The sequence below is a fragment of the Mus caroli genome, chromosome 3, assembly GCF_900094665.2.
Source record: "Mus caroli chromosome 3, CAROLI_EIJ_v1.1, whole genome shotgun sequence".
Taxonomy (NCBI): Eukaryota; Metazoa; Chordata; class Mammalia; order Rodentia; family Muridae; genus Mus; species Mus caroli.
Genome location: NC_034572.1, coordinates 22,019,852 through 22,034,193, shown reverse-complemented (window position 1 = coordinate 22,034,193; position 14,342 = coordinate 22,019,852). Strand labels below are relative to the sequence as shown.

The 14,342-nt window shown below is 42.5% G+C and overlaps 1 protein-coding gene across 1 annotated transcript in view; it reads right to left on the bottom strand.

Annotated features, from left to right (window-relative positions):
• Spata16 (spermatogenesis associated 16) overlaps nt 1–14,342 on the bottom strand; it is a 306,178-nt gene that overhangs the window by 111,578 nt on the left and 180,258 nt on the right. Inside the window, exon 5 of the mRNA XM_021158236.1 lies at nt 6,675–6,759. Within this exon, the coding sequence (XP_021013895.1) occupies nt 6,675–6,759 (85 nt within the window). The remainder of the gene's footprint in view (nt 1–6,674; nt 6,760–14,342) is intronic.

Sequence of the window (14,342 nt, the reverse complement as noted above, 5' to 3'; positions counted from 1 at the left end):
TGTAGACCAGGCTGGCCGCTGGCCTTGAACTCAGAAATCCACCTGCCTCTGCCTCCCGAGTGCTGGGATTAAAGGCGTGCGCCACCACCGCCCGGCGCGCCAGAGGCTTCTATGTGATTACGAGTTCCTGGATGACCAACTTGGTCGGAAGCAATGAATACCCAATTCCTGGGACTTTTGTGAGGGCATGGAAACCAACCATTCCAAGGAATCCTGGAAATCCGTAGCCTTTTCCATATGGACTGGTGAGTCACAAACACAACGGAAGCCAAAAAATCATTTCAGATTTTGAACTTAATACATATATGCACGTCTACAGAAGAATGTTACATGGTTTCATAACTAAAGAAATTCATCTCCCCCTTTTGCTGTTTTTCATTTTAAAAAGTGCGTTAACTAATTAAGAGAGTTGCTCTCATTTTTCAGGATATCCACTGGGAACTAACTGTGTAGTATATACTCTGTGAGACTCCTTTCTTTCATATACATAATACTTATGGTGTAGGTATCTAACTTATAATCAGCACATAATTTAATATACATATATGGTGCAGTGTGGTACATTTGATCCATGTATACAATACACCAAGAACAAATCAGGGCAATTAGCATTTCTTTGCATAATCACTGAATTCCTTAATTACAAGACAATGATAGCAAAAAGCATTCTCAGATGTTAGTGGTTTTGGCTTCATATCAAACTAATTTTTAATTTGATTGATTGATTAAACAACTTATTATTGAGTGGCATTTTGCAATGTGCTTTGATGGCACCATGGAAGAAAGGCAGAATATGAAGCAGTGGTGTGTGTTTTAATTATTTTACAGTCCTGTAATTTTTTTCTTGCATATATCTTATGGTAGTATACAATTGTTTCCCCTCTAACCCACAAGGAAGGCATTCCAAAACTCTCCCAACATATGCTTGAAACCATAGATTGTACCTAATCCTACACAAATTAGATATGTTCCCACCATGCACAGATCTATCATAAAACATAGTCTATAATTTAGGCACAATGAGAGATTAGCAACAGAGACAAGTAGAACAGTTGGGAATGTGGCTTCCTTTTCCTCTCAGAATGTCTTACTGTTTCTTTACCATTTCACTTGAAGAATGCACTTCATGTATTCTCTTCTACATGTGTGACTCACTGCTTCTTACTTGGGGGCAATTACTAAAGATATATGACAACTTAATACAAGTACTGTACACTATGATCAATGGTTTGGTAGTTGACATGCTTACTGTGGGACGTAATAGATAAACGATTTATTCATGTTACTCAGAACAGCATACAATTTAATGTACATTTAGTCCCCCTCCTCCTTTTCACATTTTCTCTTTCCTCTCACCCACCCCCCCAGTTCTTTCAACATGGTCTCACTAGGTGTCTTTGGTTGAACTGGATCTCATCATGTAGATGAAGCTGGCCTAAAAGTCACAAAAATCCACCTGCCTCTGCCCACAGAGTGCTAGGATTACAGGAGTGAGACAACATGCCTGGCCCCCATTTAGTATTTTCAAGCCTCTGTTGACTGTGGGTAACTGGAGCTGAAGAAAGAGATACTGTTCATGAAGAGGGATGCTATGTGTGTTCCCTCAAGACAGAGTGATGTTTGTCTTTTTAACTCTGTATCTCCAGCATGTAGTTGTGTGCTTACATATACTCAGTGGCACGTGAGTATGAATAATGAAGACAATTTGAGTATATGAGAAAGGTATTCACCAATTTCAAATGTGCCCACATGACTGAATTGTAAAGATCTGTAGTTTAAATGTCTATAGCAAAATGGTGGAAGCACTCTATGATAAGAACGTGCTTAGGGCTATTTTTTGCTTCTGGTGCTAGAAGCAGATGTCTCCTTTAGGCCCAATATCAAGAACAAAAGGGTTTGCAGCAATAATGCTGTATAAAGAGAAGGTGTAAATCAACAGCTCAAACACTGAAGTGCATGGGAATACCTTAGGGGTCAGTGCAGGGCACTGACTTCTTGGGGCATGTGAGTAGGAAGAGTCTAGTTCTTAGCTTTACCCTTTGGGAGCAGAAGGATCACACCCAACAAACAAACAAAACCAGAAAACTTTCTAGTGAGCTTCCTTAGGAAGCAATACAGGCCATTGATAGTTTTGAGATGGCGAACATTTCAATGCCAAGTACAACTTGAATTGGGCGGGACGTCTGAGCGTTCTCTGCACAGATGGAGGACCTGTGAAGTTGGCACTGCCTCAGCCTTTGCTGTTTCACTGCAGAAAGAGGCTCCACATGTCAGGCTCTCTACACAGGCATGTGTTGGTGTCGACAGCTTTTCCAACAATCCCCAAAGAGGGCTCCCTCCTGCTGTGAAAGTCCTTGGCTTCCTCAGAGCCAAGAGCTCCAATTGGAACACTGGAGCCTTTCAGAAGCTCTTTGTCTAGATGTAGGAGACCACCATGAAGTTCCTTCCTATTACAGAAGCTTCTGAAGAAAGGAGGCTTAGAAAGGATTCTGGTTCGCTACTTTTTTAATGTATGTTTTCCAAATAAAGAAAACTTATACCAGTTTGATAATTGGTTCATTCCAGAACATAGCTTTGTGATGACTGACATCTTAGCCTTGTGAGTAAGGTGACTCTTTAGTGTGAAGATGCTGAAGTTAACTATGAGTAGCAATGAGGGGCAACCTGTTTCCTGTCATTTTTCTAATCAGCAACTGTAAATGAGGCACCTGAAGGCAAATAACTAGGAACTTTCCAGCCCTGGAGCTGAGGCTGACAAGATCCCGAGAGTGGTCAGTAGGGACAGTCTATAGACAAATGGCAAATAGTCTATCTTAAAATTGGAAGAAATTGCTTGCATAGATAAAATTGATGATGTCACCCTAAAAAGGACCCCAGCGGCCCAAGGAAAGGAAGTGATGTAATACCAATTCAAGTAGAAGATGCTGGGATTTCTTGATGAGTATTTATACACATATGGGATGCTGTGATTCCATCTGCAATTGGTGATTTTGTTTGTGCAAGTTTTACTATTTGCTGTCATCAAAATGAAACATTGAAATTGATATTATGTCAAAATTTTCAGCTTATATCAGGAAAATTACAACCTTATAGGAGAGTAAAAGTCATAATTCTCAGTGCTTTCCTGGTTCTGATTGTGCTTAGGCCAATTTCTAATGCAATGAGATAAATAAGCATGCCTCTCTGTCTGTCTGTCTGTCTGTCTGTCTTTGCCTCTGTCTCGGTCTCTGTCTCTTTCTGTGTCAATGAATCTGATTCTTGGGAGGTACTGAGATTGTGATTTGAAGGCCTGAAGCTTGAAGATGATGAAGAAAACTGAGAAAATAAAAATTTAGGTGGGGAATGAACTGAAGGCAGCTTGTCCCGCTTCCCTGGGGGTTCTTTGCATGTCTTTTGTGGCAGCTAAATTTCTGTTTCCACCTTTTCAGATTCCATCTGAGGAGCAGTACTGAGAGAGCCATCTTCTTCCATCTCATTGCAGAAGATAAGGCCATACACACTGATGAATACGTTATGAACACACAGCCAAGGGTGACCATGGATGAACGGTCTCCGGAGATGGAAGAACTCAACCTCCCTATGTATATGATCCCTCACAATTTAAACCTACACTAAGGGGTTGGAGGCTTGGGAGACACAAGAGAGCTTCTACTTAAAGTTCTTGTAATAATAGTATTTTAGGAGTAAGAAAGCTTGGATTGTAAAACAAAACAAAACAAAACAAAACAAAACAAAACAAAACAAAACAAAACAAAACTTGCTTTTCTTCCAGAGGATTAGAGTTCAGTTCTCAGTACCTACATTGGGCAGCTTTCAACTGCCCATAATTCCAGTTCCAGGGCATCTGACACCCTGTTCCGGCCTCTGTGAGGGAGCCTACATATGCACATGCATGCACATCATAAGGCACCTGCTTCAAAATAACCACTTACCAGCCCAGCTAAGCAAGCCCCACTTTGCTGCTTAGCTCAGCCTTGTGATGAAGTTTCAAGATGTTCCCCATGAAGAATAGTTGGTGGCAGAAGGCTGAGCATCTTGCTACAGAGCCAGTGTGCGGGCCCCAGTAGTTATTGTCAACCCACTTTACCTCTGCAGAATGAATTCTATCCCAGAATAACATGTGCGAACACTTTAACCAGAGTGAGGTGGCTCAGTGAGAGCTGTCATATGGCACAGACCATAGGACACTATTATGCCATTTCCTGCCCCTTGATGGAGTGATGATATGGGGCATGTTTCTAATACAATGAAAAGCTGTCCCAGAGGTGAGTATGAAAGAGAACAGCTCTCTGGTATCTGATAGTATGTAGGTCAACCTACGCAGAGTGGATGGAGATACACTCAAGTTTTTATATTCTGAAAGTTTGTGTTAAGACCTCCAAAGAGAAAAGCTAATAAGGGGAGTAGGGGTTTTATGCACTTGGAAGGGGACATAACAGGGGCACTTCGACTTACGGTGGCATTATGTTCCAATGGTCCCTCCCATCTATACTGAAATGCCTTTAATACATCTAACAGCAAATGTTGCAGCTTAGACTTGCCTATCTTGAGTACATTCAGAACACTTAGATTAAGTTTCTGTTAGGCAAACCTTCTAGTACCAAAGCTATCTCATAAGAAAACAGTGACCATCTCGTGTAAGTTGATGAATGATGTACTGTGAATTGAAAAGTGTGAAGTGGAAAAAAACCCTAAGCCAAGCCATCTTATGTTAGGGATACCTGCAATAGAGTAAGTGCTTTTTATCCTCTGACTTGGTTTATATGGGAATGGGCTTCGTGAGAGCATCTCCATGTGTACCGGTCATTACACTTCCCCACGCCCCTTTCTGGATACACTGACTTCTCATCTTAGAATGGAGAAGAAAGTAGTGCTTGTCCGTTCCAGTTTTTTGAGGCAGGCTCTTACTATTTAGCTCAGGCTACTCTTAGACCCGGGATCTTTCTGCTCAGCCTTCCTAGTGATAGATGACAGGCAGGTGCCACCTTGCTGGGCTCTGTTTAATGGCTGCTCACAACTGGATGTGTTGATGTGATCTGTTTGTCTACAGACCGTGATGTCAGGGAGCATCATGAAGCTGATAAGAGAGCCAGGCATCCCGTCTTTTCTGCTGAAGCATCTTTGGCTGAAGCCGGAGACTGATTTTACTGTTGCTAGTTGAGGTTAGACCTCATTTGAGTCAGGGCTCTGTTCACGACACAGGTGCTTCCAATTAAAAGAATACAATAAAGGTTTGTATTCCACTTATTAATATAGAATAAGAAAATAAAGGACTTGTGATATTAATTTTTGCCATTGTGAAGATGTACACTATTGCTGAGTGGAAGTTATTTTCTTACTTTAATGTGAATAAAATGAGGATCTTATGTTCTTTGTAAGCTAAAGAAAAGACCGCTTCTTTTGCTTAAAAGTATCAGACTCTAAGTCTTGTTTATACCTCCACTATCTGCATTTCCCCCTAGTTTGATATAGAAAGGCCAGCAGTCACACAGGACTTGTTTGTTGAGTGAGTGAATAACTTAAACCCAGCATTTTTTAGTGGCCTACTCTACATGAGATCTGCTGATCTCTTCTGGATATTCATATCTTCTCTTGCTTCTTTTAAGATCGCTTTGAGATCCATCAGTCAAATATCCACATGTCTGCAGCACGTTGCTTGCTTGCTTTCATAGCGACGATTCTGGACAGTTAGTTAAAAAATGTTATTTAAAAGTATGCGTGTGTGCGTCAGTGTGGGGCTTGTGTCTGTGAGTGCAGGTGCGCTCGGGGCAGAGGAAGGTGTCGTGTCATGTCATCACCCCAATGGGTTTGTAGGTGGTGGTGAGCGGCTAGATGCTGGGAGCCAAATACTCTCACTGTCTCCGGCCCCTACAACTGGTTACTTTATTTTATTTTATTTTTGATTCCTTTTTAGTGTTTCATACTTACCTAAATACTATTAGAAATGTCTTTCTTGGGGGATTAAAATTGTTTTTCTGAAACCAACTTTTTTTTTTTTTTTTTACCTTTTTCTATTTTCCCGTTTAGATGACAGGTCTCAAGTACAACACGGGTAATTTAAAAATGAACATCTATTTTTTTCCTAGTAGTAGGTAAATTGAGCTTTAAGTCTTTAAATGGAAACATGTAAGCTACTGAGTCTTTTAAATGGAAGGAGACTGGACTAGGAATTCTCCAGTTTTCCTTTCTAGTCTGAGAAGTGATGGCTTCCCTGGGCTCTGAGAGGACATGCTGCTATCATCTTCAACAAGTGACAGAATATTTGCTGTTTCCCAGTTTTCAATAGTAAATATCGTCCATTAATTCCTCTCATCCTTCCATTATCCAAAAATCATGTGACTAATATCACTTTAGATGTTTGGTTTTAAAACTTGTAACTCAAAAAAGAATGTATGAAAAAACACAATATATTTTAAAGGATATGTCATCACAGCATGCCTGGGACACTGTTCTAGGGATGTCTAAAATTTATACTGAGTTGCAAAACTCAAGAACAGGCCAAGGGTTAACAACCCTAAATTTTGCACTTAAAATTAGTTTCAGAAATCTACTTCATTATGAATAAGTGCAGTGCCATTGGGCAGCACCTGTCTGATTCATTTGCCCAGAGCTCCCTCTTCCTGTGGTCTTTTGCGCACCCATCCTCCCTCCCTAGCTGGCGCATCAGTTTTTACCTGCCAATACAGTTTGATGAGCTTGCTTACAGAGTGCTCGCTCCCTCCACAGAGCCAGAACATGTAGTCCGCAATCATGGCACTCCTCGGAACAAGAACAGAGGTAAAATACCATGAATATATAAGGCAGCGGGAAAACTGTAGTAAGCAGCATGCACAAACACTAGTCAAGATTTCACAATGCACACATTTAACCGCAGTAAGATTAAGCAAAAGCAAAGCACATTTTTACGATAGAGAGAGTGCAGCTTTGCTTCTCAAGCTACATGGGAACTGTAGAAGAAACGAGCCGTCTGTCTTCTACACGGTTCTTCCATTTGTAAAACCCAAGAACACTTAAAGGCTGCCAGATATCTTCATGCTTTGTTTTGGTTCCTTTGTATGAAACCTCAAAAGATGTACAGAATAGCAGACCCCAAAGGTATGTATTTGTGGGGATGCACTTCATAGCAACTCTATGCTGCGTTTTACACATGGACTTTAAGCCGTCTCCAAGTCTAGCACAGCTCTGAGCTATTAGGTGGGTGTTTAAGCATACCTCAGATTTTACCAGAGTTAAAAGATTATTTATCTTTGATTAAGTTTGCCTTTCTACAACTGAAAAAAAAACACTCCAATTCAACAGATAACCCCTTCCTCCCAACTTTGTGTCTAATTGAATTAGCTTCTGGATCCAGAGCATACAGACACTGCATTGGGCTTATTAAGCTGAGGGGGATATTAAAACTATTGTGGAATGGATATTAATTCATTACTTAGCACCCCTTGGAAAAACAGTTTACTTTTATGGCTGTTTCTTTGCTAGGCTTCTCTATTTCTTTTTCCCCAGAGATTGCAAATCCAATTAAATGTGACTAGAAGTGATTCCAAATTGTCACGTTAGCCAATTAAACATATAATAATCCTGTGTACCTAATCACTAGCACCGAAAGTTTATTTATTTAAGTAGAGCTATCACTGTGTACTTCTGCGTGTTTTGCTTATCTTCGCCTGCAGATACGTGTTGTTTCTTGACATCACTGTAAATTGAATTAGAAATGTTCCTTCCCTAAATATAGGCTGTCGGAGGCACAGGATCTATAAAGTTACTATCACACTTTTCTCAAAGAATTAAAACATTTACATTCTTGCTCAGGACAGACAAAAATTAGGACTTCAGACATCAACAATGGGGCTGGCTCAGTGGGTTAGGTCATTTGCTGGGCAAGCATGAAGTCCTGAGCCGAGACCCCCAGCATCCATATACAACCCAGACATAGTTATACATGTGTGCATCTGTCTCTAGCCACAGAGCTGTGGATGCAGATGGGGCATCACCGAGGCTTGTTGTCAACTTAGCTCCATGTTCAATAAGAGCCTCTATCTCGGGGGATAAGGTGGGAGAGAGAAAGCAGCGTATCTCTTGTCCTCTTCTGGATTCTGCAAGCATGAACAAGTGTTTGTGGGCTCTCTCTCTCTCTCTCTCTCTCTCTCTCTCTCTCTCTCTCTCTCTCTCTCTCTCTCTCTCTCTCTCTCTCTCTCTCACACACACACACACACATGTGCACACATGAGTGTGCACATGGGCAAACACACTAACAATGTGAGTGCGGAGTACGACACTCTTCAAGCAGCAGTATTTGGTGAACTACCCAGCTCAAGGTTTACTTTGTCCGAATGGAATATTGGAAAGGGGGTGTCCGTTAACATTCCAGTGAAGGACAGTTAGCTTCTAAGAACCCTGTCCTGTTTCCCAAAGGCTGTAATAATAAGACAAGGCATTCTCGGAGGTTTTGACATTGTGTGAACATGTATAGAACATGGGTAAATTTTAAGAACAGCAGGTACTAGGAGGCAAAGTTGCATTTCAGATGCTTGCCTTTGGTAGAGGTATTTGGAAAAATCTTCTCATGTTGACCCAAAAGCGAGTCAGCTTGCCATGCAGGTGCCTGTAACCTAACACGCTCGGCTGTCAGTTCTGAATTGAAGGGATGAACAGGAACAAAGTGGAGGAAACGCATTCCCCAGGGCTGCACTAGCTGTTTTTCTAGGAGTTGGGGACTCTGTTGCCATGCTAGAGAATCTGTGTTCTGATTCCTCCTTCTACTGGAATTTGGCTTTAGGAATTGGGCTCAAAAATAAGTTCAATTTGGGAGGTAAATCAGAAAGCTTTGTGCATTGCATCTGCTTCCCCATGGACATGGCGGCCACCTGCCTTCCTCTGCTTCCTGTCAGAGCCCTGCTCCACAGATCAGCCCCAGGAACCAGTGCAAGTCTGTGGAGAAATATGACAAGGGATGGAAGCATTATGCCTTGTGATATTTGTGAGCCAAGTCATTTTCATTGACTTGACTTTTTTTTTTTAAAGGACAAAGACAGCCAACCCTACCACTGAGCATCTCTAAGGATTGAAGTCCCATGGGAGACCCATGCTCTGGCAGACTTGCCATGCAAATCAAATGCAAACATTTGCCACTCTCCTTCCTGCTCTCCATCAGGGATCTGTCCTGAATGCCAGTCAGCATGATTCAGGGTCACTCTGCCTCTGTTTCACTGTACGCATTCCATGCGTTGCTCAGCAGAGAGTATTTGTTATCTGGTCAGAAGATCACAGGAGCACAGTCCCTTTATTGAAGTTAGGACTTTATCATCTGTCAGTTTGTAACTGCTAAGCAGCACACGGAGCACTTTGCAGGGTAGAGCATGAACCCAACACACCAGCTTCCACACAGGATCTCAGTCAATTGAGCCAGCCATGGGAACTACTCGAACAATTCTCCCACTCTTCCTTGCGCTTCTCTCCCAGATTCCCCTTTCCTCCTGGAGGCTTCCTGGCAGCTCACAAAGATGACCTTCCTATCCTAAGCTGGTTTCCTTGCCTCCTCCAGTTACTGCCTTCCTTTCTTCTCCATTAAATAAACCAAACAAAGGCAGACTTACCAACAGAAGCCCTTTTTAAGAAGCTGCATGCACCCTTTAGGTGGAATTACTCCCTGAGTGAAAGCAAGCGGGACTCTATTTCTTCCAGTGTCACTAGAAGGTTTCATATTGCCCAGGGTGGTGGCTCTCCTCTGTTCTATGTGACATGCACTGGGTACAGGGATGACATCACTTCCTGCTTGGCTTTCTTTCTGGTTTTCCCCTATGACTTGTCACTCTCTTGAGGCTCTTTTTCCAGGGCTCTTCTCACCTCCTTGAATTCCTACTTTTGGGGTACTCTCAGGGTTCAATGCTTGGGCCTTGTCTCTTTCTTTTGTTTTCATTTCCTTGGTGAGCACATGGGTTTCGTGGTTTTAAGTACCAAATATATATGGCAATTCAAGACTTCTGCCATCAGTCTAAACCACTTTCTGAATTACTGTAATCTTCTGGAAGCTAACTTCTCAGCCTTGCTACTTCTCAACATTTCTGCTTGGATGCCCAAGTGGTATCCAGTGGAACAGAACCAGAGTGGGGCACTGATCTTCCTTCCTCTCCCCCAACACCTAGTAGTCTTCTCAGATATATCAGCACATAGTAATTTTATAAGTTATGGAGGACAATATGATATTTTGATGGATATATATCCATATACATATATGCATTGTGTTTATGTGGAATAATTAAATCTTTATAATTAGCATGTCTATCGATGAAGCTCCTATCACTCTCTGTAGTGAAATATTCAAACTCCTTCCTTTTTGTGAAACTGAAATTATACTACATACTAACCTGTACTCACCATCCTATGTACTTGCATGAACAATCTCATTTTCCTATCACCTGTCCCTGACGACCAACTCCTTCTACCAACTCTTTCCCCCCTCCAGCCTCTGCTAATCATTCAGCTACTCTATACTTCTAGAGAATTAGCTTCTTTTGCTTCCACCGGTAAGGCCGTGTGATATGATACTTCCTTCAGAGTCTGGTGTACCACACTCAGCACAAGGACTTCTGGGTTCACCCACATAGTTGCAGACAAGCAGGAATTCATTGTTCTCTGGTTAAATAGTATACATGTCTCTCTACCACATTTTTCTTCTACCATCCATCCACTGATGGAGTCATGGGTGGATTTCAAACCTTGGCTTTTGTGCTGTGATCGATGTAGAAGTGTGGGCATCTTTTTGACATGCTACTTTATTCCTGTTGAGATGTGCCTGCTAGAGTCATTGCTGGGTTAGACTGTAGTTATCCCCAAATCCTGGAGTCAATAGTGACTCCTGCTTCTCTCTCATTCTCCACCTAGTAGCCTGCTTCAGAATAAGGCACCCTTCACACCTCTAGCATTGTTACCTGGTCCACCCACTCTTATCTGGCTTATCACCACGGCCCCCCCAAGCTAGACAACTTGTTTCTCTGCTAGTCTATCTTCAATCCAGGATCAAGTGACAACATTACAAGCATGGGGTTAGAGCAGGCTTTGAATCTCCTGAAGTAAAAACCAGTTTTTTAATGACATCTGAATCCTGTGTCATCTAACCACTCCTCTGCCCTAATATTTTAAAAAAGATTTATGTGTATATATGGACATGTGTGTGACCAAGTATGTGACTGTGTGTATGTATATGTGTGTCCTTTAAGACAAGAAGAAGGCATTGGCTCTGCTGGAGTTCAAGGTGGTTGTACTGCCTCTATGGGTGCTGGGAACTAAATTTGAGGCCTATTGGCAAAGGCAACAAGTGCTTTTAAGCACTGAGCCATCTCTCCAGCCCCGTTTGACCACATTTGCTCTGGCCAATTCACTATGCTGCAGTCACTCTGCAAGCCGCTGTTCCTCAGAAAGACCAGGCAGGCCACTCTGCTACTGCCTACGGAATTTCTACCTGGCACCCTCTCCAGGAATCTCTCTCCCTAAGCATCCCACTGATGCTCACCTCCTCAAGGTGTCATTTACCCTTGCTATGGGGCACTGACACATCTTACTTCCTCCAGTAAGGATCTTGCAGGAGACCAAGTTTCTCCTTCCTGCATGGGGCTTCCTGGAGACAGAGTTTAAGCGGTCAGGGTTGGTGTGAGTGCCTTACCCACCAACTCACCTCACTGGCCCTGCTCTAGTAGTTTTGTGCTTCCACTGTCTCCTACTGTCACAGGGAGCAGCACTGTCATATGTGCTTTATAGCTGGCCTACCACTGTGTGCAAATGAAATTTCAGTGATGCTCGCTCCTGTGTGCGTGGCCCACACATCCTCTTGCTGCCAGCAATGGCACTGGAGCCCACCACAGAGCGTCAGAGCCTGTGGCCTGAAAAGCCTCATGGCTTTATTATCTGGCCGGCTCTGGAATTCATCCCCTCAACCCAGACGGGATTATCGGCTTTAGTCATTGCTATGTCTCCAGTGCCTGTGTCAACAATGTAGCTTGCATGTAATCACACGAGTATTCATTGAATTAGCAATAGCATGTTATGTTATTTGTTATTTATTTGTGTGCTCCAGAGAGCCCAAGGTTACCAGCTTTAGCCTCCTAGGACGAGAGCTGGAGCAGTCTGGCCTTAGGGTGATTTCTCTGTCCACATTTAACAGTGATTTTGCAGTGGAGGAGTTGTGACAATGGAGAGACAACCTAATTTGTCCAATATGAATCCCAATGCACGTTAGCTCACAGGAGAGCTTAATACATGCTAATGGATGCTGACGTGTTTATCACATAAATGAGAGAGGAAGGTGCAAGGAGGCACAGTGGCCCGATGTGGCGTATCTAAGATTATGTTTACTGTGATGCCTCCAGTCATGTGTCAACCATTATTGCTTTCCTGCAAGCAAATCTACCATTGCTTTGATATTCTGTTTGAATTCATTTTATGGAACTGTCGCTGAAGCCACATGTATTTACTCTATGCATCTGTTGGCACATGTACAGATACAGTCATAAGTAAAAAGTATTTATGCCATCGACTCAGCTTACTGTGACTCAAGTGCTGCTCGTACTGGATGGCATATGCACAATCAAAGAATCAGACATTGTTATTGATAATAGAAGAAGTAGCTTACATTTCCTAAATTACGGTCAAGGAAGGTTCCTGGGTACAAGCACATCCAGGCCAGCTGAGTTTGCAGAGAGAAATCTTCAAACAGAGCAAGCAATTCTAAGAGCATGGGAGTATACAATCTCCATATCCGAAAGCCTACGCTTGGTTTCAAGATTTCCAGCCTTTGTACCGAGTGTGGCCACACGGTGGTGTGGAACAATAAGGTATGCATAAACAAAGGAGAACTACAGCCTGCAGCCCTCAGTGTGGCCTCCCCGGGCTCACTGGCTGGGACCTTGAAAAGTCATTTCCTTCATCACCTTGCCTTTAGGCAGGATCACACTTAAACCCTTCAAATGAGACTGATGAGAATCTATTCTGTTGTAAAGACCTACACGGAAGGACACTGCTCTGAATTCCTCACGAGTCCACAGTCTCCCAGCCATAAATAGCTTCTTATGCAGTTTGAATCTGCTGGCTTTAGAACTCTCTCCAGGCCTAACGCAACCCGACTGGCCTTCGTCTTTAGAAGAGCAACTCTAAAAATCTCCGCAACCATTGGTTAACATTCGTTAGCATGGCCAGGTTAATTAATTAACCCATCTGGTTTGCTCTTTCTCTGCAGCCCTTTTTCTCACCATTAGCTGGTGTCATGGTCTTCTTTTTAATTCGTTTAAATCCTCCCCCCATCCCTTCTTCCTGTTACAACTGGAAATGGGCTCCGCCAGAGTCTGAGGATGACTGTGTAGGCTTCTCATGCAGCTTCTCCATTGATTTCTTGGGCACAGAAACTCAGAAGGGTGCGTGCATGTTGGCTAACTATAGACTCTATCCATTTTAACACACTTAAGAACTTGTTTCTTCCTCCCTGTGCTTAAAAAAAAATTCCTCAGGATGACACATGTTACATATTCATATGCATATATGTTATTAATTTTAGATGAATTAATATTGATGCCCAAATGTATATTCCTTTTGAGTATAAATACATAATAATAAGAAGGAGCTGTTATTCTGAGCAGAAAGGGCAAACCACCAGGTTCACTCCAACACACAGACATACACAGTCACACGCACAGACATGCATATAGACACACACATGCACATAGACACACACAGACAAACACACACACACCAAGCATCTTTATGCCGATTCATATTTTTCCATGTAGCAGTTGGCTACAGTAGCATTCTGTTAACAATGTAAAATGCAAACAACATGCAGTAAGGTCCGAACTCCTGAGGGGTGACCTACAGTTGTCAGCTGTCTCTGTTTTTCTCCTCAGCACATTTCCTTGCAGCCACACTCACACTCCCACCCTAGCGCTCTGCCACCAGAGTATTGGTTGGCCCTTTGTTGCTGGGATTCCTAATAGTAACTTATGGTTTTCTTGATGTTGTCTTCTTTCTCTAGACCTGTGCTAGCCAAAAGGGTTGTTACTATCCCCAAGAGGTTAATTATATTTAGATGGAAGAAAATTTAAAAATTTAATTCAGTTCCTCAGGTTCACAGGCACAACTTTGGTAGCCGGCAGTCACCGGTAGCTGTTAGCTTCCATACTGAGGGGCACAAAACATCTCTTGTGACCAGAGGCTTTAATGGACAGTGCTGCTCTAGGATCTAGGCCATGCAAGCCTGCCAGATAGTGCCTCACACAGGCTGCTAAGTGCGAGGCAATCCATCCTTGGTTATTTTTAAATAATAATAAAAAGAAATCATGTCTATGTAGGTGCTCAAT